The following is a 25,915-nucleotide window of genomic DNA, read 5'->3' as shown; positions in this document are numbered from 1 at the left end:
GTCCTCAAATTCGTATTGTAAGACTGTCTTTTTCTTCCACCCTGACGACCCTGCGGTCTGGCTTCAAGAAGCGTCGGGACTGCGGGTCCAAGATGTCCATCACAGACCCGCCCTGTGTCTGCTTGTGGTGCCTGGGCGAGGACCACACCATGGACGACTGCTCGAAGTGCCAGTCATTGACTGCCAAGGCCTTGTGGGAGTGTAAATGGAAGTTAAAGGTAGGCCGTGTTTCCAAACCCCGTAAATCCACCTCGGCTGGGAGGTCGACCGAGGTGTCGAGGGAGTCTCCTCGTCGGAAGCTGTACGGCAGGTCTAGATCCCGGAGTGGTTCATGCCACGGGCTAGGCGGTCTCAGAAGCGACATAACTGTTTGTCTTCCCCGTCCTCGTCGGATGACAGATACCCAAAAAGGGTGTCGTGCCCCAGTAGGTTCTCTACCCCTGAGGAACGGGGGGCTTTTCGGGAGCAGATGTTAGATTTTCAGTCTCACGGCACAGCCCTGTCCGTACCTTCAGTTGAAGTCGGCGAGGGTCTGTCTCGGTCCGATACTCGTATGCCCTTGGGCAAGCTGTGCGAGAAACACCAGGAACCGTCGAGGTCCAATTCGGACAAGGCGTTGGGCGATCACCAGAGACATGCCAGGTCCAGGTCGTGGTCTTCGTCACCCACTAAACCTTAAAAGCCTGAGAAGCTGTCGAAGATGTTGACGCCTTCGGCGCTGTGCCCATCGATGTCTGGTCTCTCCATGGGGTCGGGCCTACGAAATCTTCAGCGCCTTTGTCGACGTCGATAGTCGGAGCCGTCGGCACCTGCTGGGCTGGAGTTGCCGTTGGATGCCCCTGTGGCTCCTGGACCTCCTATAATGGCTCTTACTAAAACTGTGTAGCCTGTTTCAAATAAGAGGTCTACTCCTCTCCCTAGGAAGGAGTTTTTCCAGTCTCTCCAGAACATTTATGAGGAAGATGATGATGAGGGAGAGGTCTAATGGTGATGTGGTGCCTTTTGGTCTGCCTTTTGGGACACTTATGTTCCAGAATGTCTCATTGATGAGGATAGTAGGATTGAGCATTTGCGTCAGTCCTTACATGATGCCAGTGGCCTCGACACCTCCCATGAGATGGAATTTGGGAAATGCGATCCGGGTAAGCATGCAGGATCCTCCTATAGGAGACTGATGTTGAGAGTTGCTGAGTACATGGGTTGGTCTAGGCCTCAGGTAGAGTATGATTAAGATGATCTTACGGACATCTTGGATCGGGGTTCGTCCACTGATCTGGTGTTGCCATGCCACGTGGCCCTACAGAAAAGGGTGGCTACTACTTGGATTTCCCCGGAATCTATTCCAGCGGTTACCAAGTCTTTGTTGAAGAAATACCTCCAATCAAGTGGCGACCCTGACTACTCATCCACCCACCCCACTCCCGAGAGTTTGGCGTTTTAGGAGGAGAAGGCTACGGCCACCTCAAAGCAAGCAGCATACCCCTCCATCCCTCCGGACAGGGACAATGAATGCATGGATGGGCACGCAAGTTATTTGCTGCTGGGACTACAGCCCTGAAATCTGCCAACTCCACCTGTGCCTTGGCGAAGTTTACGCACACTGTGTGGAATTGTATTTCACTTGCGGCTGAGCATATCCCATAGGGGAAGAAAGGGAGGGAAGAAAGGGATGGCTTTCTAGCTATTGTGCAAGATAGCAAGGATGCCATGTGTGAATCCCTTCAGTCTGGGTTGGACACTGCGGATTATGTTGTGCACTCCATGGCTACGAGCAACGTAATGCCCAGATGTGCGTGGTTGTGGAAGTCCGGTTTTGCACCCGATGTGCAGGCCCGTCTGCCCTTTGACGGGTCGCATCTTTTTGGCAGCAAGGCTGACAAGAGTCTTAAAAGTTGCAGACCTCCAAGGCGGCCGCCAAATCTTTGGGTGCGGCTGTCCATCAACCTCTGCCTTTTCGTCCTAGGGGACAACAATGGAGGGGTGGTTCCTTTCACTATTACTCCTCATTTGGAAAGGCGAAGGGGATGCCCAGTCAAAGGGGCCTCAGTAGAGACACTTGTGGTGGATGAGGTAGGGGTGCCAAAGCCGCTCGGTCATCTGCCTCTTTGCCTTCCGGCGCTGCCACTGCCGCGTCTAAGCAGCTTTGAGGCCATGACTCATCATTCTTCGGCGGTGGGCAGGCTGTCGCAGCATCTCGAAGAATGGCCAGCCATTACTTCCATGACCTCATCACCACCCTTGATCTACTCATGATCTCAGAAACCTGGCTTCACGAGGCCTCGGGCCTCGCGCTCTCCCTTGCACTGCCCTCTGGTTACTCCATCACTAGACAGGATCGACTCTCTAAAGGGGGAGGTGTAGCAATCATTGCCAAAGACGCCCTTTCGATTAGAAAGGTAGAGAAATCCCTACACAACAGCAGCAACTACCTCCAAGTCAAAATCAACATCGCTCCCCATTGTACCATTACTATTCACACTGTCTATCGCCCTCCAGGCCCAACAGGAGACTTTCAAGCCTCTCTCAACCACCTCCTCGCCGACAACCTCAAAAAACACACAAAAGCCATTCTCCTTGGGGACGTCTACCTAGGCCTCCTGGACAGCAAGGATCCAGCAGCCAAATCCCTTGACTCAGCCCTCAGGGCACTAGGATACAAAAACACCATCTTCTGCCCAACTCACACCCAGGGCAGAACTCTCGACTGGGTCGCACAGCATAACTGCCCACTCATCACTGGAAACACTCCCACCCCCTGGTCCGACCACCACATCATCTCTTTTAGCATCCTTACTACCAGCCCCTCCACTCCCGCACCACAACCCCTGCCTCCCTGCCTCGCAAGAAGCTCCCGTCAGCTCACTAAGGAAAGGCTACTGCCCTTCCTCCAAGGCCCAGCCTTCAGACCACCTTTTTCCACAGACCCAGAAACCCTCGCAACAGCCTATGATGTTGCCATCAAAGCAGCTATCAACTCCATTGCACCACTCAAACCCCGGAAATCCAAACCAACTACCCACTCCAACTCCTGGTTCACCCCAGACCGTCTCATACTCCGCAATGAGAAAAAGGCTGCACTTACGCAGTGGCATACATCCCACTCCGACAAAGATAAGCTGATCTTTAAAACCCGCTCCACCATATACAAAAAGGCAATCACCCTAGCAAAGTCCAAATCCTTTGAATCCAGAATCTCAGAAACCCAATCTAGCTCAAAAGAAATCTTCGCCATCTTCAGGGAGCTAGAGACACCCACTCCCGCCCCCCAGAACTTCACCAAAGACAAACCCTGGTGCGATGAAATACAAACGGCCATGCAAACCAAATTGAAGACTCTCCAAAGCAAAATACTGGCTACCAAACTAGCCCTGCCTAATACACACATCCCTGTCCCACCACCAGCCTCGGACCCCCCCCACCTTTTTCCTTCAAACCCATACAGGAAAAAGATATCATCAACATAATGAGGAATATCAAACCCTCTAACTGTAAAGGTGATGCATGCCCAGCCACCATCATCAAGGACTGTACTGAAGCGCTGGCTCCCTTCCTGACAGCCTTTGTCAATGCGTCCTTTGCCACAGGGAAAGTCCCTGCTTCCCTCAAGGAAGCCTGGGTCCGCCCTCTCTTAAAAAAAAAAAAAACACAACTCTTGACCCAACATCCCCTAACAACTACAGACCTATCACCACTGTCCCTTTCCTCCTCAAAATATTGGACAAAGCAGCCTACCTGCAGGTCCAGCACTTCATTGAAGAGAACAAACTCCTGGGACTCCGTCAATCTGGCTTCCGCCCCAGACACGGGACTGAAACCGCCTTACTTGACCTGAAAAACCAGATGGACGATGCCAGAGACATGGGCAAACCAACACTTCTCCTACTTCTTGACTTATCCGCGGCTTTCGATCTTGTAGATCACGACGTCCTATGCCACCACCTCTCCTCCACTGCCAAGTTCTCCCCTGACGCCACTGCATGGATCACTTCCTTCCTACAAGACAGAACCATGCAAGTATTCTCTGACCTAGCCTCCGCCTCACCCTCCTTCATACTATGTGGTGTGCCCCAAGGCTCCTGCCTCTCTCCCACCCTGTACAACATCTTCACACGGCCCCTCTTCCTCATCCTCGACGCTATGGGTATCTCGTACACCAACTATGCTGACGATACCCAGATCCTCCTTACCCTCACTGGCAACTACGACACTGACTCCTTGACCCTTAACAACCTCTACAACACCATTCAAGCCTGGATGGCAGACAATGGACTATGCCTCAATTCCGATAAGACCGAACTCCTCCTGATAGGTTCCACCGACACACTAAGATATCTAGACTCCCAATTCAGTCACTTCACCATCGACACCATCAAAATACCTGTCTCGGACTCAGTCAAAACCCTTGGAGTCTATTTGGATTCCAACCTATCCATGGAGAGACAAGTCATTGCAATAGCCTCCTCAGCTGCATATCACGCTAAACTAATCAACGCAGTCAGGCCCTTTCTCTCCAAAGAGAACTGCACAAACATAGCCAGAGCCATCACTGGCTCCAGGCTAGACTACTGCAATGTACTCTTTCTAGGAACCTCCAACTAAAATCTGGAAAGGCTACAAGTCATACAGAATAGTGCTCTCCGTGCAGCCCAAGGCATTGCTAAAAGAGAACACATCTCTGAGGCTAGAAAGCTAGCCCACTGGCTCCCAATTAAGGAAAGAATCGTCTTCAAAGCTCTTACACTGACCCACAAGTGCATTCACCTCACTGCTCCCGTTTACCTCTCGGAAAGGATCCACCCTGTCTCCTCCACAAGGCCAACCAGATCACCCTATACCAACATGCTCTATGTGCCACTAGTAAAAAGAGCCAGAGCGGGTGGTTCCAGCTTCCCATATCTTGCACCCACACACTGGAATGCCCTACCTCCCACTATCCGAGGTGAGGCCTCCCTCATCACCTTCCGTAAAGCTATGAAAACCATCCTCTTCACATAAGGTCCCTTGCATCAGCATGAATACTATACATTTGACCCACTGCATAAGCTGGAATGTAATGACCAATCGCATAAGCTGTAAGTATTGTATTATGTCTGTAATACTTATAATGTACCAACAACTGCTACCATTCCTGTACCTCTGTAACTAAGCTCTCACAAGCAACAGCGCCTCAATGCCCGTGGGCGGCTTGCGCGCTATATAAATTAAAATAAATAAATAAATACTTCAGATGCGTGGGCTCTGGGTGCATTAGCCCACGGGTACTGCCTCCCTTAACTCCGACAGCCTCATGGCAATCCACCGGGGAAACACTCTTTGAAGGTTCCGGATCCGCTTCTTGTGCAGGAGATTTTGGCCCTGCTGGAGAAAGGTGCTTTAGAACCGGTGCCTGTGGCGGAGTGGAACAAGAGTTGGTATTCCCCTTATTTTTTTCATACCCAAGAAGGACGGTGGACTGAGACCCATCTTGGACTTGCGGTACTTGAACAAGTTCCTCAGGAAGGACAAGTTCAAGATGGTCACTCTTTCTCAGATACTTCAGGCCCTCCAACTTCAGGATTGGTTGGTGTCCTTGGACCTGCAGAATGCTTATTTTCATGTGCCGATCCATCTCGAGCACAAGAAATTCCTCAGATTCGCAGTCGGAGTCCACTATCGGTCTCGGTTCCTGCCATTCGTGCTCACCTCTGCCCCAAGGGTTTTCACCAAGCTCATTGTGGTGGTGGCAGTGCATCTCAGGAGAGGGGGATTCATGTCTACCCCTACCTGGATGATTGGTTGATCAGGGCGCGTTCTCCCGAACAAGCCTTGGATCATCTTAAGCGTCGCCTGCCACTCACTTCACAAGCTGGGCTTCTCCTTCAACTTCAAGAAGTCGCATATGACACCATCCCAACAGCTCCAGTACATAGGGGCGGTTTTGGACACGTCCTTGGGGTTGTGGTCATCACCCAAGGTCGGGGCTCATGATATTCTTCAGATGGTCGCAAAGTTTAAACAAGCCCAGAGTCTTCCGGCTTTCACGTTCTTAAGGTTGTTCGGCCTCATGGCATCCTGCATTTTTCTGGTGCCAAAGGCCCGCTTGAGGATAAAATCCCTTCAGTGGGCTCTAAGGACTCAGTGGTCCTAATTCTCGGAAAGGATGTCGGATCTCCTTCATGTTCGGCCCTCGGTCTCGCAGGATCTTCTGTGGTCCGACGAGGTGAATCTCATGAGAGGGGAGCCTTTTTGGCAGCCATGGCCAGAGGTCACGGTGATGATGGATGCGTGCCAGACAGGGTGGGAAGCTCATGCCAGTGATCTGTCCATCAGCAGTTGCTGGTCTCCATCGGAGTCCAGACTTCACATCAATATTTTGGAGCTGAGGGCCATAAAACTGGCACGGAAGGCTTTCCTGCCATCTGTACGGGGGAGGAGTCTTGATAATGACGGACAACACAGTGGCAATGCATTACCTCAACAAAAGTGTGTAGGGTCACTGGCTCTGTGCAGGGAGTCAATGCAGCTCTGGTTCTGGGCGATCAACTAGGGAATGTCCCTATCGGCGGTTCATCTAGCCGGCAAGGAGAACATGCCGGCGGATTCTCTGACCAGACAGAGCGCAGTCTCCCACCAGTGGGAGCTAGCTCAGGACATCGTTCAGGAGATCTTCGCCCGTTTAAGGAGACCCACAGGTGGACCTGTTTGCAACCGAAGTGCAAAAAAGTCTGCCTGAGGGAATTTCCTCCGAGAGGAGCTCTCGGAGACGTGTTCGTAGTGGAGTGGCTCTTTCCACCACTGTACGCTTTTTCTCCAATACCCGTCATCCCTCAAGTTCTCAGGAGGTTGAGCAGATTCGGGACCTGCATGATCCTCATGGCCCCAGATTGGGCCCGGAGAGAGTGGTACCCAGACCTTCTGGACATGTCCATCTGTCCTCCAATATGTCTGCCCCTCAGAAAAGATTTTCTCTCGTGGGAGGAAGGTCGGGTTCTCCATCTGGAGGTCAAGACTCTCAACCTTCACGCATGGTTTCTGGGAGGTTGAGATATAGAGATTGGGACCTTCCGGATGATGTAATGGAGGTGTTGCTTTCGGCTAGACGGCCGGCAATGAAGTCCCTGTACCGTTGGCGTATGTTTTACGACTGGTGCAGAGGAAGGAATGTGGATCCTTTTCAGTGCTCCATTCTGGAGATTCCCTTGTCTGGGCCCACAGGGGTCTTCAGGTGGGCACCATTAAAGGTTACTTGGCAGCACTGTCTATATTTAAGCGCTCTTCAGAGGAATGCTCTCTTCCACTGATCACTCAGTTTTTGAAAGGGCTCACTAATGTGTTCCCGCCGTTTCAGGACCTTAATTTGGTTTTGAAATTTCTTTTTTATTTTTAAAAAACACACACACACACACTCACACTCTCTCTCTTTGGGCGGTGAGTGTGCTGGGAGCATTGTCAAGTATTCCTCCTCGCAGGTGAGTACGTTGAGCCATTTCTGGACGGTCGTGGGAACGGGGCTTTTCCAAGCCTGAAGTATACATTTCTTGGCTACCATACAATTTAAGTCAAGAAACTTGGCAAACCGCTTGGCGTCAGCAGATCCCCAAATTCCAAACAGGGCTTGTAACGGGCTGGGGTCAATCCCCACCTTGGTGATATCCGAGAGGGTCCTCACAATTTCTTCCCAAAAGTCCACCAGATTATGACCTGACAGAACATGTGTAAATGGTCCGCAGCCTCCTGTAACGCTCACCTGATTCCCACGGAGGCGCAGGTCTGGCTTCGAGTGCTGATGCTTCTTCAATGGTGAAGCGCAGGACTCTGAAGATGGACAGGAAAGGCCCCTCTACTCTGGCTTCTCTGGCTCGCAGGAATATTCCCCTGTGCGTGATAGAGAGTATTACCTACTGACTGAGTTATGCTCAAGCCTCCCACTCTCTTCCAACCCTCCACGATACCCTTCCACGATTCCCCGTGAAGTCTCACCTTAGGGTCAGGAAGGATGAGCTCTCCATCCTGCTTCTGATGCAGGGGCACGTTGAAACCCAGTTACTTCACTGGATTGAGGATTGATGGGAGTTCAGGTAAGCTTGACTATTCAGGTAAGGCGCTGCAAAAGTTCTGCTGCAAGTTCAAAAGTCCAAGATTAATAATAATGTACCTTGTCTTGTTGCAGCAAGCGCTAATGCTTATGTCTTTTTCCCCTTAGGGGCCGGGGTTCGGAATGCCGGAGATATGGCGCCGACCCAAAGTGAAACGTGCAGTTCCAGTAAATGACAGGTAAGTTCTGGATGAGCGCTCTGGTAATGTCCTTGCATTCACTCATTCAATGTCTTTGTCTTTTTTCCCCATAGGGACCGGGGTCCGGAAAATGCCTGGAAGCGGCAAGACCTGAAATGAAATGGGAATGACCCAACAGGTAAGTCTTAGAAGGAAACTGAGCTTTTCCTATTCCCTTCCTTCTCTCACCTTGTTCTTGTCTTTTTCTCTCTAGGCTCTGGGAAGTGGCTGTGGATCCGGATGATCGCTGCTGAAGATGGAGGCGTCCAGGATAGATGAGTGAAATACAGCGCTGCAGCGATCGTAGCGAAATGCTTTTAAAAATGTCTTCCTTTTCAGGATCGTCGGTGTGATGTCACCGTAATGCTGATTTAGCAGGTAAGGTCTTTTGTCTCCCTTTGCAGGTGACCCAGGATACTGACAGGCGTGGCTGAGGTCCAGATGCAGGAGCTGACACGGTGAGCGTCCAGCTGCGAGGAGCAGAACAACGCGAAGCGTGAGTTGCTGATCGGGTGTGGTTTAAATAGCTTCGGAAGAAGTTCCAAGTGTGTATCCTTCCACCTATCAGGTATGTATCCTTCCCCGACCACACCCGGGTGGAAAGTAGTCCCACAGGTAAAGTAGTTCCATTCAGGCCTCAAGAGGGCCTGGATGTAGCAGCATGGTCTGCATCAGGTAAGTGCACATTAAAACACTTGAACACATGTCTAGCTTTATGAGCCTGGCGCCTAAGGCGCCAGGACAGGGGTCCAACATGAGCCTGGCGCCTAAGGCGCCAGGACTGCGTCCAAAGGGCCCCAGCTTGGGCCCGCTGGCACTCCCCTGGGGGGGAAATGATGCCTGCCTCTGGGGTTGCTGGGTCGGACCTGGCTCCTTGGAGGTAGGCATCATGACACCTTCCTGCATCGGGCACACGTATGTGTATCAGTACTAGTGAACCTGGAGATTCTGCTTGCGGTCTAATAGTCTTTTAAGCAATTTAAACTGCATAACCCAGTGGTGGAAGTTAAGGGATACCCTTTTGGTATGTGCACATCTTAGATGGTCAGAAATCTCGAAGCCCACTCGGTGCGGGCCCTGGAGGGCTGGGCCGGGATACCAGTCAGTAGTAATTTGTACAATGAGGAGACAGTGCCACTGGTGCCGCTTGAGTTGGCTATAAAGGCAACCTCAAGGTTATCAGGAGGTTCGTCAGGAAAGGTGGGCCTCCTGGCCCGGAAGGCGGCACAGAGCCTGTAATACTGTAGCACCTCTAGCGCAGATCCAGATTGACCCGGTCTCAATGATTGTTGATCGATGAATTTCCCCTCAGGTAAAAAAATCTGAGATTGCATGGTAACCCAGGACTTCCCAGTGTTGAGTGAGAGCTGTATCGTATGTGGGTTCCAGCCCCGGAAACCCCCAAGATGGAAGCCACTTGTAGTATAGGCATGCATCTGTTCTGGCCCCAAGCAAGAAGGGTAGCCGCAACTGGGTCAAATGGAGAATCGGGGGCGTAATCACGCTGGAGTATTGGAGTCATAATATTGGTCTCAGCTGCAGCCAGTATCTCTAATTTAACGTGCGGTCGAGTAAGGGGGCTCGGGTATCAAGATGTTGCGTATTAGGCTTGTGCTGCCGTCCAGTATAACATAAAGTCAGGTGCTGTGAACCCTCCTCTCTCATACAGGAGCGAAGTGTATTGCCATTTCTTACAGACCGCACCCGAATGATGGAGGAATTGTGCGCATGTTTTGTGTAGTTTAGTAAAATACTGTTTCCCAGGCCAGATTGGTATATTGCTGATGACATATAGCATTTTGGGAACCATAACCATTTTGATAAGGGAAAGCTTTCCAGCCAGTGAGAGCGGAAGAGAACGCCACCTGGTCATGTTTGACTCAGCAAGGTGTGCAGCAGCGACATAATTATCTGCCAATAGGGTAGACTTGGTCAGGGACACTTGGACGCCCAAATACTTAATGCCGCCGGGGACCAGCGGAGTGGGTACTCTGAGACTGGTTGTTGGATGTTACTAGTAAGCGGGAACATTTCCGATTTGGAGTAATTGATCGTAAAGCCTGAGCAGGTGCCAATACGTGTGATGTCCCATAGGATGGGGTCAAGGTTGGTGGTGGGATCTCTAATGTACAAGAGGATGCTATCAGCGTACATGGTTATTATTTCAGGGTTATCTTTCAAGTGGATCCCTCTATGGGCATGTCAACCTCTAACGTGATCCGCCATGGGCTCTATGACAAGGGCAAACCGAATCGGGGAGAAGGGGCAGCCCTGACAGGTGCCCCTGAAAAGTGTGAAGATCGCAGAAGTCAAGGAGTTGACCCGAACCCTGGCCACCGGGGCGGTGTACAGTAGTTTAATGAATTTGATAATTTCAGGACCGATTCCCATGGTTTCCAGGATCAGCCATGTATACTTCCACGAAACAATGTCAAACGCCTTCTGGGCATCAAGTGTAACAGCGATGGCAGTAGTGTCCTGGTCCATTCTGGCTATGACATTAAAGAGCCGACAGATATTGTGGGGGAGGTAGACCTACCAGGCACAAACACCCCCTGGTCTTTGTGCACTAAGTGGGTCATGAGCGGGAGAAAATGGTTAGCTACAACTTTGGCGAAAATCTTAGTGTCGACATTCATAAGAGAAAGGGGGTCTATATGAGCCACACTCGTCTGCCAGTTTACCTGGCTTGAGCACCGTAATGACCGCCTTGCGCAGGGGAGGAGTAAGGACGGCAAGTCGGAGGGATTCGTCCCAGACCTCCAAGAGTCTGGGAGCAAGAATGGCGAGATGCCCCTGGTAGAACTCTGGGGTTAGCCCATCGGGGCCGGATACCCTACCTTTCGGAAGGAAAGCTCAGGCCCGGCCTTATCACTGGCCATCCCACCTGGATATTCCATTTTTTTAGGAAAGACCGCACCTTCCAGAGAGGTGGAGGCGTTGCCCTCATGGCCAGGGACACCCAACCGTCCTGGGGAACTACAGGCCCATCACGACTGTACCATTCCTGCTCAAAATTCTGGACAACGCAGCCTACCTGCAAGTCCAAAAGTTCCTAGAGGACAACAGTCTCCTCGGCCTGCGGCAATCTGGGTTCCACCCCCGACATGGCACTGAAACGGCCCTCCTAGACCTAAAGAACCAAATGGATGATCTCAGAGATGCAGGCAAACCTGCCATCCTACTGCTCCTGGACCTATCCGCAGCGCTCGATTTGGTTGACCACAACACCGTGTCGCCATCTAGCCACCCAAGCCGACTTCTCCCCTAAAGGTTGCCAGTGGATCACCTCCTTTCTCCAGAAAAGGGCCATGAAAGTATTTTCTGAAGTTGCCGCCGCCACCCCTAGCCTCCTCACTTGCGGTGTCCCTCAGGGAACCTGCATCGCACCCACACTCTACAATCTCTTTACTAGGCCCCTGTTCAGCATCCTGGACTCCCTTGGTATCTCATATACCAACTATGCGGATGATACGCAGGTACTCATCCCACTCACGGGCGATTACCTAGCAGACACCAACACCCTCACCTCTATTTACTCTACCATCCAATCCTGGATGGCGGAGAATTGGCTTTGCCTCAATAGCGAAAAGACCAAACTCCTCCTCATTGGGTCACCCTTCACTCTGGGTAACCTCGGAGATCAGTACGCCTCCTTCACCATTAATAACATTCGAATCAAGGTCTCGAACCATGTTAAGACACTCAGTCTACCTTGACTCCGACCTGTCGATGGATAGACAGGTCAATGCTATCGCTGCATCCTCAGCCTACTACTCCAAAGTCCTCAACGCTGCCAGGCCCTTCTTGGCCCGTCAAAGCTGCCTCACAATTGCCAGGGCAATTATCGGATCAAGATTAGACTACTGTAATGCCCTTCTAGTGGGGACATCCAACAAAAACTTGGCCAAACTGCAGCTAGCCCAAAACAATGCACTAAGGGCAGCCACCGGCACCGCAAGAAGAAACCAGATCTCCGAAATCAGAAGGCAAGTACACTGGCTCCCTGTCAAAGAGAGAATTGTCTTTAAAACTCTTGCTCTCACCCACAAATGCCTCCACAAACTTGCCCCTCCCTACCTGACTAACAGAATTACCAGGCACACGGCCACGAGACCTCTCGGATCCCTTTATGCCAACTCAATTGTCACGCCTACTACACGTAAAGTGCGCGCTGGTGGCTCCAGCTTCCCCACCCAAGCAGCCACGCACTGGAACGCTCTGCCACCTCACCTAAGACTCATTGAGTTCCACCTAGCCTTTCGTAAGGCCATCAAAACAAGACTCTTTGTCTAACTTGAATCTGTATCATCCACTGCATATATGCCTGCCAATCTGTAACTAAGAGCCCTCCTGGCACCTCTCTGTAATCTTAAGTCTGCGTATCCTCTGTAACGGCGCCTCGATGCCTGTGGGCTGCAAGTGCGCTTAACAAATGCAAATAAATTAAATAAAAAAATAAGGTCCGAGATCGCCCTGACCATCTCGTCCAGCGAGATTGGGGAATCTAATTGGTCCCTGGTGGAGTCAGAGAAGGAAGTCATGGGGATCTGTGTTGACTGCATTCCGGGGGCAGCGTGTAAAGGCGAGTGTAGAACTCTGCGAATACCCCCAGTATTTGCTGATCCGACCATTGTGATTCACCATCGGCATCTTTAATGGACACAATCTGGGTCTGAGCTCATTCCCCCCTCATCAGCCTAGCAAGGGTTTTCCTGGGCCTATCGCCCTCCCCATATTTCCATGCAGCTTGTGGACCGCTGAAGTAGCGTAACTCCCTGGTGGCATGTGTCTCAAAGACTTCAAGTTCCTCGCTAATTAGTGCAAGTTTAGTGGGATCAGGCGCAATCACGCTCCAGGTCACGCAGCCTGGACCCGGACCGGTTAAGGTTGTTTCTTATAGTCTTCAGCACCCCGGCCTCCCTGGAGATGGACATCCCCCTAACATACACTTTGAAAGCTTCCCACCGGATCCCAGCGGCAGTGTCCTGTAAGGTATTTTATTCGAAGAAGGACGCGATATCTGCCAGTATGTCCGCTTTGAATACTATATCTAAGAGGGCGGCAGACTTGAAACACCAGGTACTACATTTGGGAACACGCGATCCCAGCTCAACAGACAGGGTGGTAGGTGCATGGTCGGATAAGGTGCGAGTCAGAATCTGGGTTTCGGACACTTTTCCAATCGGATCGCTCGACAGCAAGAAGAGATCTATTCTGGATGAGCTGTTGTGTACTGTTGAGTAGTAGGTGTATTCACGTGAAAGGGGATGGTGAGCCCTCCAGACATCACAGATGTCAAGAGCGGAGCTATGTGCATGCAGTATTCGTGCCGCCTGTGACAACGTCCTGGATGCGATCCAGTTCTGTCCAACCCAACATCAAGTATAAGATTCAAATCACCTCCCCAGATGATCTGGACCCCCACATAGCCCAGTAGAATTGTGGCCACAGTATCAAAGAATTCAGGGGAATAGAGATTAGGTCCATAGGTATTCACTACAAGGTATTCCCTATTTACCAGCGTGCAATATAATATGACATACCTGTCATCTGGTTCGATGTAGCTTTTCTTAAGAGCGAATTTAATGGATTTGTGAATGAGTGTACATACACCCCTGGCCTGTGTGGAATAAGTTGTATAGAATCTGTTGGGTCCCCAGGACGGCGCAATAGTAGTTGCTAGATGGGCACGAGAATGCGTCTCCTGCAGCAGAAGTATCCCAACCCCCGTGTCTTTGGGTGTAAGCAATAATTTTGTGAGCCTTGGTATAATTGCTCAGGCCCTGGATGTTCCAGGACCTCAACTTAGTGGGCATCTTGTAGTCCTAGGGTACATCCCAACATGTGTGAATCAGTGAGTATTTTTCATAAAGAAAGTCACTGTTCTGTAAATCATGTTGTGAAATGCTCTACCACCACTGCCATTTTTCATGTAATCAACCTGAACCCATCCACCCCACCACCCAACATCCAGCGGCGGTGTCCCCATCCACCCCCACCCGAAATTGCCAACAACTCCCCCAAACCAGATGGCGGTGGACCCAACAAACCTCGGTCCAACCACTCTGTGGGCCCAACCGTGGCCAGCAGCCAAAAAACCTTCAAATTGAACCAACTGCAGTGGGGTGTGCTGTTGCCTTGCAGATGACTGGTCAGGAGAAAAGAGGTACAAAGGGCGGTTCATTGGCAGGCGTTACACATTACCAGTAAACAGTCACATCTTAATGATGTGTGTAGTGAGAAAGACAACATAGAGAATTTGAGCACATGCAGTCAATCGGTACTAGGCAACCGTTAGAGCAGGTGGTTCTACTAAGGGGCAGGGCAGTACGTTGCATCACACAAGCAAAGTAAAGCACTCAACTGAGAAGGACCGGGTCGAAGCATGCAGGCGAGGTGCGCCACATTTCCGCAGCCCACACATGAGATGTGTGGGGAGCCGATGCGGCGATTACTCCCATCAGTAGTACAGCAAGTGGATAACAATATTCGAAACATGGGACCTGCAAAAAGAGCGAGATCTCGCCCGAGTCATCCATCATATCCTCAGCAGGCTAGTGGATAGGTATTTGTGACTCTTAATAACTTTTTCCAGAACTCCGACAATCCGATTGTTATTCCTACGTGATCTGGATTCCAGGTCATCACACTTCGCTTTTATGGTCTTCATATCACGTGTGAGGGAAGCAACGGTATCCTGAAGGGTATGTGAGCCATCTTCATTAGTACTCATTCTGGATTTCACCTCAGTAATCCTGGTTCCGGCCTGGTCGATTTGAGCAATGCGACATTGGCATTGATGTCGTTGAGTTTTTCATGGAACGAGGCAAAATTCTTAGCATTGGACTCCATCGTAGCAAGGTCTGGGGCCGGCATACTCGAGTGTGACTCAGACTCTTCCTGGTTAGAGGATGTGTGGCTCGGCTCCGGCCTAGGGGTAGCCTTAGTGACCTTAAGCTGACCCTATGTGATCTTTTTGGCATCACTGTTTTGTTGAGCGCATGGGGGTACACAGGTGGTGGGCCACGCGGGCCCACTCGGTGCAAGCCAGGGTAACCAAGACCCTGCGGTCACAGCAAGAGTCGATGGGGAACCTGGGAGAGACCGGGAGAGTGGGGCTATGTCGCTACAATCCCGGATCAGGAGGTGTGCAGGTGGGAGCTCCAATGTAGCAGAGTGGCAGCATCTGTTCCCGGACCCTCGCCAGGTGGAGCCAAGAGTGATGCAGGATGTGGCTACACCAGCACAGGCAATGGGCCCAGTAGTGATGGCAAAACATAGTATAAAAGCATGAACAGGGTGATATATCCAGCTGGGAACCACTGGCAGCCGTGGAGATTGAGCTCTCTGGTAGCACTGTGAGAGCGCACTGAGGGCAGTGCGTATGAGTAAGTGAGGCCCGGTGTCACTAGTGCTTAGAACAGCATGGACGATGTAGCACCAGGAAGGAGACCTAGCAAAGAAGGGAGATGCAGCTGCTAGGGTTAATCAGGCGACTTGCAGCAGAGAGCCTCAGTTTGGCAGGCTGGCGGTGGCAATTTACCACCCCCTGATAGGTGGAGGAAGGGATGAAGAAGGCTGTGGTGCAACAAAGGTCGGTGAGGCCAGTCCCAGTAACCAGAGCAGCTTATGCGTGCACGCAAGGCACAAAGTCGAACAAGTGAGTAGCTGCAGCCATGGGGGGGTGACACTAGGAGCAATGCTGAGAGTTTGTGCGAGTGAAAGGAGCCAGCCCCACTAAAGTTCAGAGGTAGGCAGCATCGGGACTGAGTCCACCGGCCGGAGAGGGATCTCTAGCCCCAGCACAAACCGAGGGAGCAGGAGGGGATGCCAGTTGGCCTCCGCTCAGGATGCACCAGCCCCGCAGGCCAGTGCGAGGAGCGGACAAGGCGCAGTTGGTGCGCAGGATCTCACAGGCCCCGGGGGGCCATGAAGAAAAGGTGCAGGTACCCCCAAGACCACGCCCCTGGAGGCCCCAACACCCCCCACGCCGTCTCACCTGCGTGTTTGCCGGGACCGCACCAGCCGCGTTACACGACAGCAGTCAGGCGGCGGTGCACCCTCCCGAGGTACCGCACAAGGAGAGATCCGGGGCAGGCCAGCGGGGGCACACGGCTGGCCGCAGCCTGCGACAACACTGTGCCCCCCCCCCCCCCCCCCCCCTCAGCGTGTGATTGGAACAGGTCAGGTACACAGCACCGGATCCCGCATCCGCTCCAGGGCTGCAGAAGCAGCGGGATGCCAACGCTCGGCACAGTCGATGGTCTTTTTTGAATCGGGCAGTTCGGCCGACGATTAGGAGCAGGGGTGGGCCCCAAGAGGGGAAGCGGGGCAACCACAGCACCTGTAGATGTCGGCTCCCCGTGGATGGGAAGCCCAGCAGGCCGCGGCTCTGAGACGGGCGCAGGGAAGTCCCCTGTAGTTCAGGTGCACAGGCCGCAGCAGGCTCGGATAAGCAGCAAGGAAACTTCAGTCGCAATAGGGTTCTGGAGCAGCAATTCCACCCAGGATTGGGAGCGGATATGCCTCAGGATTCCAGCAGCACACAGCCGTAGGTACAATTAGAAAATATCGAGTGAAACCGCTGATGATGCCAGATTCATATCATTGCTACATGGAGCTTAAGTGATCGGCAACCATTTCCTAGGCTGCTCAACAGCGCACCCCTGGTTTTGAAATTTCTGATGGGTGCTGCATTTGACCCTTTGCACTCTTGCCCGTTGAGGCTTTTGACATTTAAAACTGTTTTCTTGGTTGCTGTTACGTCTGCTAGAAGAGGGAGTGAGTTGCAGGCACTTTCTTCTAAGCCACCCTTTACTTTGTTCCACAAGGAGAGGGTCGTACTGAGAGTTCCTCCGTCCTTTTTGCCTAAGGTTGTGTCAGAATTTAATTTGAGTCAGAAGGTTTGTACTCCCCGCTTTGTATCCTCCCCCTCATCCTAGTAAGGATGAGGAACGGCTCCATAGGTTGGATCTTAGGAGAGCTTTGAGCTTTTATCTCTCCAGAATGGCCAAGCTCAGAGTGGAGGACCAGCTCTTTGTGGGATATACTGGATACCGTTTGGGACAGACTGTTTCTAAGCAGACCCTGTCTTGGTGGATTATCCGCACTATTTAGGAATGCTACCGGTTGGCTGGTAAGGACCCTCCTGTGGGTTTGCGTGCCAACTCCACCAGAGGCATCGCCACTTCGACAGCACTCCAGAGGGGTGTGCCAGTTAAGAATATCTGTGACGCTGCAACGTAGTCTTCTATACCCATATTTGTTAAGCATTACTCCCTGGGTATGCCCCATGCTCAGGATGTTGCCTTTGGTAAGGCAGTTCTGTACTCGGTCATTTGAATTGGGTTTGTCTAAATTCTTTTCCCTCCTCCGCTCATCTTTACTGCTTTGGGAGTCTGTCATAGATGAGGAATACGTTGGAGGACACAATCCGTTTGAAGAACAAGTTACTTACCAAACTGGTAACGTTCTTTCGACTGGATGTTGTTCCAACATATTCCTCATCGCCCTACCAGCCTATCCCTCAAGAATTTCCCATGCCATTACAGCTTACGTCCTGCAAGGCTAAGTGCAGTCGGCTTCGGACTCTAGGCATGTATGCCACACTTTGTGAGAAGGGGGAAAACATAAACTGAGGCTACGGGCACTGTGCGTCCAACTTGTAACATCCAATGTCACCCTTGACGGAGACCCTCGAGAGACATCGACCCGACGCAAGGGTGCCCTCTGCCGGAAAAATTTCCAACGCAACACAGCTGTGGACGTTACATGTCATAGATGAGAAATACGTTGGAGGAACATACAGTTGAAAGAACGTTACCAGTTAAATAAGTAACTTGTTGTTGATATTGATATTTTTTTCTATTGCGCTCGTACACAAGTGTTTCAGAGCACGACAAGGCAAGGGAGGGGAACCAGGGAGAACAAAACAGCGATCTTACTAGGCCCAGTGACATTGAGAACGCGCAAGTGCATGGGAGAGTTGGAGGGGAAAAGTGCATGCAAGGGGGGAGAAGTGGAAAGTGCGAAGCAGAGGAGAAACAGATAAATAACAATAAATAAATAATAAAGGCAACAAACAGTGGTAGTGTAGCCAGCAATTTGCAAGTGCTTGGTTTAAGGCAGCAGACAGGGTAGGTCTAAGTGCAGGAAGAAAAGGGCGGGGGGCTGTATGGGTACAGATACAGACCCCCGTGCAAAGGGTGGCACGGAGGCAGGGTGGTGGGGTGACCTGGGCCCGGAGGACAGAGGGTGGCCAGGTGCACGGTGTCAAGAGAGAACAGATCAGCAGGGGAGAGGGGGAGCGAAGGCAGAAGAAAGGAGGAAGGTCTTGAGGTGCTTCCGGAACCGGAGGTGGTTCTCTTCAAGTTTGAGTGGCAGGGAGGCTGTGGGAAAGAATGGTGAAGGTGTGCTGATGAGGAGGATCTCCGTCTTGCTGGCATTCAGACAAAGATCATTGGCGGCACACCAATCTTGAATGGAGGTTAGGCAATCAGATGAGCGAGGGAGAGGAGGTGGCAGAGGGCAGCCTGAAAATGAGTGGAGTGTCAGCGTAGCACTGGAAATTTGAGCAGAAAGTGGCAATGCAGTGAGCGAGAGTTGCCAGGTAGTGGTTGAAAAGCCAACCTGCATCTTGTATGTGCCTAGAAACGCATGCACCCACCCATTCTCCTCATGCGGGAGCAGAAGGGTAATTAAAAAAATATATATACTTCACATGTCAGAAAACAATCCAAGGACGTCTATGCGTGAAGGATCATAGGTACGCGTATTGTGGGGCAAGCATTACAGGTATGCCCTGTCGACACTCGAATCTGAAAAAAATCATATGTAATAGTCTGCACCAACCACAAGATGGCGGCCTTGTAAAGCATGTGATTCTAAGCAAATGGCAAGATACAGAAAGAGGATTACTGGTAATATTGGTCTCCTGCAGATTGATCCATTTTATGTGCCTGTGCCAATTTCTGTGCTTTGCATTGGATGTGAAGGTGGGGGGTAAAACCGGAGGTGTAAAACGCTTCTAAAAGAACGCATTAAATGTGGAGTGTTTTTTATTGTTTTAGATCGGGGGGACTGCCGCCTTTTACACTCGATGTTTTGGACTACAAATCCCACCAGTCCTAGCCAGCATAGTCAATGGCAAAGGATCATGGGAATCACAGTCCAAAACATCTGCAGAGCAGCAGGTTGCAGCCCTCTGGTGTATATAATAGCATTTTTAAAATGTTGTTTACTTTATGAACGCGTGAATACACAATAGTGAATCTGAAATCCAGTGGTTGTCAGTTGATCTATTTTTTAAAGATGTGTATTTAAGGTAAGGGAGCAGTGGTTGGGAAATGGTTGTGTTTTGTCAGTGTGGGGGGGGGTTCTCTGAAGTTCAATCATACTGATTGTATTACTTCTATCCCATGTTTTTGTCTTTACACCTATTGTTTTTTCTCCAATAGGAAGATATCCTTCGACAACTTGTCTACACTGGACTTTACCTTTTTCACATTGCAGGAGCATATGTGCTAAAGTAAGTAGATTATGATTTAAATTGTGCTATTGATTTCAAGACCATTTAATAAATTAATTACTCTTTTAATATTCTATTTTATTTAGTTTAAATCGCCTGGGCCTAGTACTTCTGGTGCTGCATTATTTTGTCGAGTTTCTTTTCCACATCTCCCGTCTTTTTTACTTCAGCAATGAAAAATACCAGAAAGGGTAAGTAGTTTCCATTTTAGCTCCTACATTTCCATGTATTGCAAATTAAAATTGTGTTAGGAAACTGTCATTTGTTTTCATTGTGGAACATATTTGAGTCTGTGAAATCAAACACACTAAACAAAAAATGTTTAGAATACACATTTGGACAAAAGCTTCATCCCATTTTATTTATTTATTTTGTATTTATAATGCGCCTATACAGCAATTGTGTTTCAAGACACAACAAGACAAGGGGTGGGAACAAGGAATAACAGAAACAGTCCTCCTAGGTCTTATGAACATTCGTATTGTGCAAGTGCCGTAACAAGAAGTACAAAGAAGAGGGGGTGGGGCGCAGGGCGGGGGAGTGTGCCGGTCAGAGCGGTACACATGTTGGAGAGAATTCTCAGAAATGTGCTAATTCCCTCCACCTTAGAGACCCCAGCAACTTTGCTGGATTTTGAGGACTTGATTTTTTTAACCCAGAGAGTGAGAGACCCTTTTTCCCACTCTCTCGTATTTTAATGTGATTTTGAACTGTTTGTTTTGGTTATGGAGTCTGACAAACTCCATAGGCATCATCTTTTACATTGTGTCACACACAGTCAGTGCAGTGGCACATGGAAGTCTTCCAGATTTCCCAAATAAATACCTTAAATACCTTCTCTGGGATAAACTGTTTCCCAGAGTAGTGAAGTGAAAGTGACTTTACTTACATTTGTAACTTTCTAGGCCCAGCACACACGGTCTTACCATAGGGTGCTGGAGGGGTTACTTAGTATCCCCTTTGTCTAGCTTCTCATGTAACATTTTTGTTACCCTTTCCTCACTGAATGGCTGGTGGCAGTGGTTTACTTTTAACTACCGTGGTGTGCCTTTGCCGCAGGCTGCGTTCGCAGTTGCAGTAAAGCACCCAAGGGTGCCATTTTTGTCAAGATGGCCCCGGTCTTCTTTTTTCACCATTTCTTTGTGGAAAGGTCCTTCTTGAGATTCTCTGTGCGCCAAACCAGGTTTGGTCCCTTTGTTCGCTTTGCCTTTGGCGGGATTCACAAGTGAAGCCCGCCTTTGGCTCCAGGGTGTCTGGCGGGGGCAGAATTGAGGGAGGTGCCGAAACCCAGTGCTTAGTCTCCAAGGAGACCCAAATGCACTCTGGTGCGATTGGCCGGCTGACTGTCCGGCAAGGACAGCCACTCTCCTGGGTGACTGACAGCTAGGCTGGAATGAATGGGAGAAACCTGAATAAAATGCAAGGCTTTTGGCTTGGAAGGCAGTCGACCACTGGACGAAGGAACTGAAGAAGAACTTGGAAGAGGATGCCTTCTGCAACTCCTGGACCGTTGGTTTGCCCGGTGAAGCCCTGCTGCTGTGCTGAAAACTCCACATTCTTATCGACAGAGAATCCCCTGCAAGGACGACTTCTCCCCTGGAGTTGGTAGGACCAATCCACTCCAAAGCAAGCCACCTGGACATCTTCTCGGAGCTGGTTGAATTTCCAGAGTTGCTGCCGGAAACAGAATAGCCAGGGAGAGGAACACCAGATTGTGTGCATTTCTTTTAAGTTGACCAAGAGCTCCAGGAAGATCCTCCGGACTCACAGGAAGCAGGACCGACTGAGCCTGAGCCCCCTCAACAGTGTGTGTTAAGCTCTAAGGACTTAACTCATAGCTCCCCGCCCACATCATTTCTGAACTTGTTTTTTCGTTCTTTTTTCTAGTTGTTTTGCCCTGCCTCCGGCATGCCTCCCAGCCTGTTCCGGCCCACGCCACGTCCTATAACTGCAAGGTGCGCGCATCCGAAGTGGGTGTTACTAAGTGGCTGTTTGGGTGTGCCGGGGAGCAGGGGCAGCAGGACCTTAACCATTGATTGATTACTTTGGGGTAAGCAGTCCTCTTTCTCCTTTTTTATAAAGTTATACCTTTTGGGCAGCATGGCAACCGTGCTACGCAACGGGAAAATGTGTACAAAAGACCCCAAGCCATCCATTGACCCTGGAAAATAATCTGGTCTCTCAATGTATTGGGTCTTAGATAACATCCTTCAGGGAAACGCATGAAACCTCCCAGATGAGGGAAGGGACGGAATCACAAAAACCTGAGGTCCATCCATTGGACACCATTATACAAGAAGAGAATTTCTGGGGAGCTAATATGGAGGAAAATGAAAAAAAGATATTAAACAAGAGGTGGAATTCTCTTATATGCACACACAAAAATGGGTGCTCAATCTCTGGGGGAGGAAGATATATTCTTCGTGCCTACTGGCTTGTCCTTTGAATCTCAGATCCCAATCCAGTCGAGCTTTCTGAGTGTAAGGGAGGCACTAAAAACTAGTTGAGGAAGCAGACAACATGCCAAAGGATATAAACCTTGATGTATCTATGATGGGGCAAACAGTGAGGATGAAACTGGGGAAGCATGCTAGGCTCTCAAGGAGCCCGTCCACAGCTGTTAATGCTGCTCGAAATGGGATTGATCATGTGCACCTTTTTAATACACTTCCCCAACTGAGGCCCTTAACACCTCCTAGATAAAGGACACAAGCTTACCCATTGGGAGATGATAGACCTGAAAAGGATTGTTCTTGATACCCAACTAAAACCTAGTGAAGTGGAGGCTTTTCTCATGGGTAAAGATGATGATAGGGCCCCCCCGATTAAGACAGATATCCCACTAATACGATCAACAACCAACTCACAAGGATCCCAGACCATTGTCAATGGAAAGGAGGGCCCGAGTTTTGCAAGTGTGATATCCCTGGGAGTCGGGATAAATACGTCCCAAGGAGAAAAATGAAAATAGTGGCCAAAAATTCGAACTAGAAGGGGGAAAATATTATTATAGAGGCACTCTATGAACTATCAGCAAAAATCACTAAATTGGAACAAGGTATGCAAGTACCATCTCCACAATGCCGCTGGGACTGGTATTGCAAGTTCATGAAAAAGAAACTAAATTTAGTGACACACCGGACAGTCCATCCATCCTAATTAAAATTATGGACTCTGCTGATGTTCTAGGGGAGCGAGGAGATGTAACAAAACAACAAGAGAATGAGGTAAGTGTAGGTGGCACTGACTTTTTTCTTTCAAGGCGACAAAAACGATTGACCTGCAAGGCAAAAAAAAGGCTGATTAAGAAGGGATCGGTCCCCTCTAAGTTAGAAATCCCTAAAAAAAAAAAAAATAAAAAAAAAATAAAAGAATCTAAGGCGCCCCTGAATGAAGTTGCCCCATCTGACCTAATGCAACTAAATGAGGAAAGTAGGATGGCCCTCCAACTACATAATATTGACACTCTGAAACCAATCCAGGGAAATAACAAAAATCTGAAAAAAACAAAAAATACAAATAAGGTGCAGGAGGGAGATATGAGTCACATTGCAGGTGATGGGACAGAAGCTATTAATAATGAGAAAGCCCTGTTGCAACAAATGGGTGGGGGGGAACAAGGAAATACAACAGTTACAACTCTCCAACTTCTATAAGGTTCTAGAGAAATCGACATCTCGCCAGATATTGTCACAGGATCTCTCCAACCTTATGGCTGAACGCCCAACGACCTCAGCTGAATTTAATAGACGGGGCTTTTCTTCCATACCCGCAGCTATGACTTCTGCCCCATCACCTTCAAGGGTCTCAAAAATCCCAGGTCCAGATGTAATGGAGGGGAAAATGAAATCTAACACCGATAAGTCTGTCGGATGGGGCTGTGAGCGAGGGACCGATTCCACATTTGAAGGGAGACCTACAGCCCCCGATTGGGAATGAAGGGGGAAATTTGAGTCTTCCAGACACCATTAAAAGGATTATGATGGATGTTTTACCTGACCTGGCATTGCTTGGAAAAAAGGTCATGATGGGTGGGGGATCAGGTGAAAAGGGGAAATCCATTCTGGGCTCCCAGTGAAATGCCCACAAAATCTTTGTCTAGGGGAGTGGGCACTGAAAAAGAGCAGTTGCATGGGGACCGGTGGGGACAGAGGGAGGAACACGAGAGGGTTCCCACACAGTCCACTGATCTCCATGTAATGTCCCAACCTAAAGGTCCACAGGAAATGAGAAATGCACTACAATATGAATCGGCCAGGCCCCTTCATATTAAGGACAGTGACCTCAGGAATACAGTGTGGCGAAATGTCTCATTTCCGGAATATCCTAGTATCCTTCTCTACAACCTGTGACATTGGAGGTCCATCCTCTTTGAACAGACCTCGCGTTCTGTCACTCTTTAACGAGGTCCCCTGCCTGAGGCTGATCTCTTCTGCCGATATTTGTTTGGTGGACTTTATCCATCCGTCACGTCTTGATCATGTCCGCATTGTTCCTAACTCCCAGAAGATATTTGACACGATAATACAGGAGACGGAACAATTCAACAGAATGGGATATGATATCCTGATTTTCAGTAATGGATGGGAGAACAGAAATGCCTTCATGCACCAAAAAGTAAATTCTAACCTACTCAGGGAGGAAGTAGACAGGCTAAAGGAAAATAATATGGCTCATAAGGGGGAGGAGGTTCAAGATTGGACCTGGCTTGCCCAGTCCTTAAGCGAGTCAATTTCTCAAATCCAAAATATGAAACAAAAACTTTAGTTGTATAAAAGAAAAATCAATGGAAACTGCTTTCATGGAACTCAAGGGGCCACTTAAATTTGGTGAACTTTGGGATATAAGATGAAAAACTTAAATCATTTGACCTGTTTTGTATACAGGAGACTTGGCTCACCTTTCCTCTACAGCTAGACGGTTTTGTATGTGAACATCTTTTTGCTAAAATGGGGCTTCGTGGCCGACCGGTAGGAGGTTTACTTACTGCGGTCAAAATTGCATCCGTCACACAAGTCCTAGAATCACTGAACTTTGCTCTTGCTGTTGTATTGGAAAATGGAAGCAATTTATATCCCCTGTTGATTCTTGTGCTAAATATTTAATGGAATCCCCAGGTACCACTGGGTAATGTCACTCCACATTTGAACAATTGCATCTCTTCCATGTTGCTCAAATATGGAGGAATAGATATTATAATTGCGGGGGATCTCAATTCTGAAATTTAATACAGACAAGGCATTGGGAAAAAAGATGGGTGTGTCAGTAATTGGACCTATGCTGACCATGAAAAATGTTGAGGGTGGTCCCTTTGCAATTAAACAAAGGATAATTAATGGTGAGATCGGGAGGAATCTATTTGATTATTGGGGCCTGAGCCACATTAACGGTCTTCAACTCCTCTCTTCATGAGCATACATGGTCAAATGGTGTTCTGATCATATTTTTATGTCAAAATCCCTTTCCGCATAATGATACCAACATGAGTGACCATAGATTTCTGGAAACTAAAATGGCATTTAATACTATAACATCCAAACAAAGCTTAATTCAGATGAAATCAACAGTGTCTTGTGGCACAAATCGTATAACCTGGCATGAGGGAAATGTTAACAAATTTAACACCGTTTTTGTCCATGAATACCTTAGTATGCCATTGTCTACTAGACTTCTTTGTTTTTCTGTACCTCACTTTACAGAATATATCCAAGACATGATAGGTAGGGCAATAAAACAAAGTAAACAAGGTATTATGAAGCCCTTTCACACATATGCTTAAGATCCTTTGGTAAGGCAAAAAAAAAGTTTGCCAACCGTCAAATTAGAGCAACCCTGAAGACCAATCTGACTCAGATAGAAAAAGGGAGGCAAATTCTCCAAATCAAACAAGCTAAAAAAAACTGGATGAAAAATCTCAAAATGGTCTTGCAGAACAATGATAATTTTAACATGCTCGAAGCATTAAGGGGTTTGTCGGGACGCAAATTCTGGTGCTTAGTAAATGCATTGGAAAAACTTCAGGTTATAATCCAATCGGTAAATGTACAGGAAGATACCTGGGAAAAATATTTCTCAACCCTTTATAAAGGCAAAATGAAAATGACAAATGATTTACTAGTCATAAAAAAGGGG

At 49.2% G+C, this 25,915-nt stretch overlaps 1 protein-coding gene across 1 annotated transcript in view; it reads left to right on the top strand.

The window, feature by feature from the left end:
* TRAM1 (translocation associated membrane protein 1) overlaps nt 1-25,915 on the top strand; it is a 519,069-nt gene that overhangs the window by 446,430 nt on the left and 46,724 nt on the right. Inside the window, exons 7-8 of the mRNA XM_069621183.1 lie at nt 19,713-19,783; nt 19,870-19,974. Coding sequence (XP_069477284.1) covers nt 19,713-19,783; nt 19,870-19,974 — 176 coding nt within the window. The remainder of the gene's footprint in view (nt 1-19,712; nt 19,784-19,869; nt 19,975-25,915) is intronic.

Source organism: Ambystoma mexicanum, chromosome 5q (genome assembly GCF_040938575.1).
Source record: "Ambystoma mexicanum isolate Mex_15411 chromosome 5q, UKY_AmexF1_1, whole genome shotgun sequence".
In the NCBI taxonomy this organism is placed as follows: domain Eukaryota; kingdom Metazoa; phylum Chordata; class Amphibia; order Caudata; family Ambystomatidae; genus Ambystoma; species Ambystoma mexicanum.
Note: the sequence above shows the minus strand (reverse complement) of the source record. Positions and strands in the feature narration are given on the sequence as shown.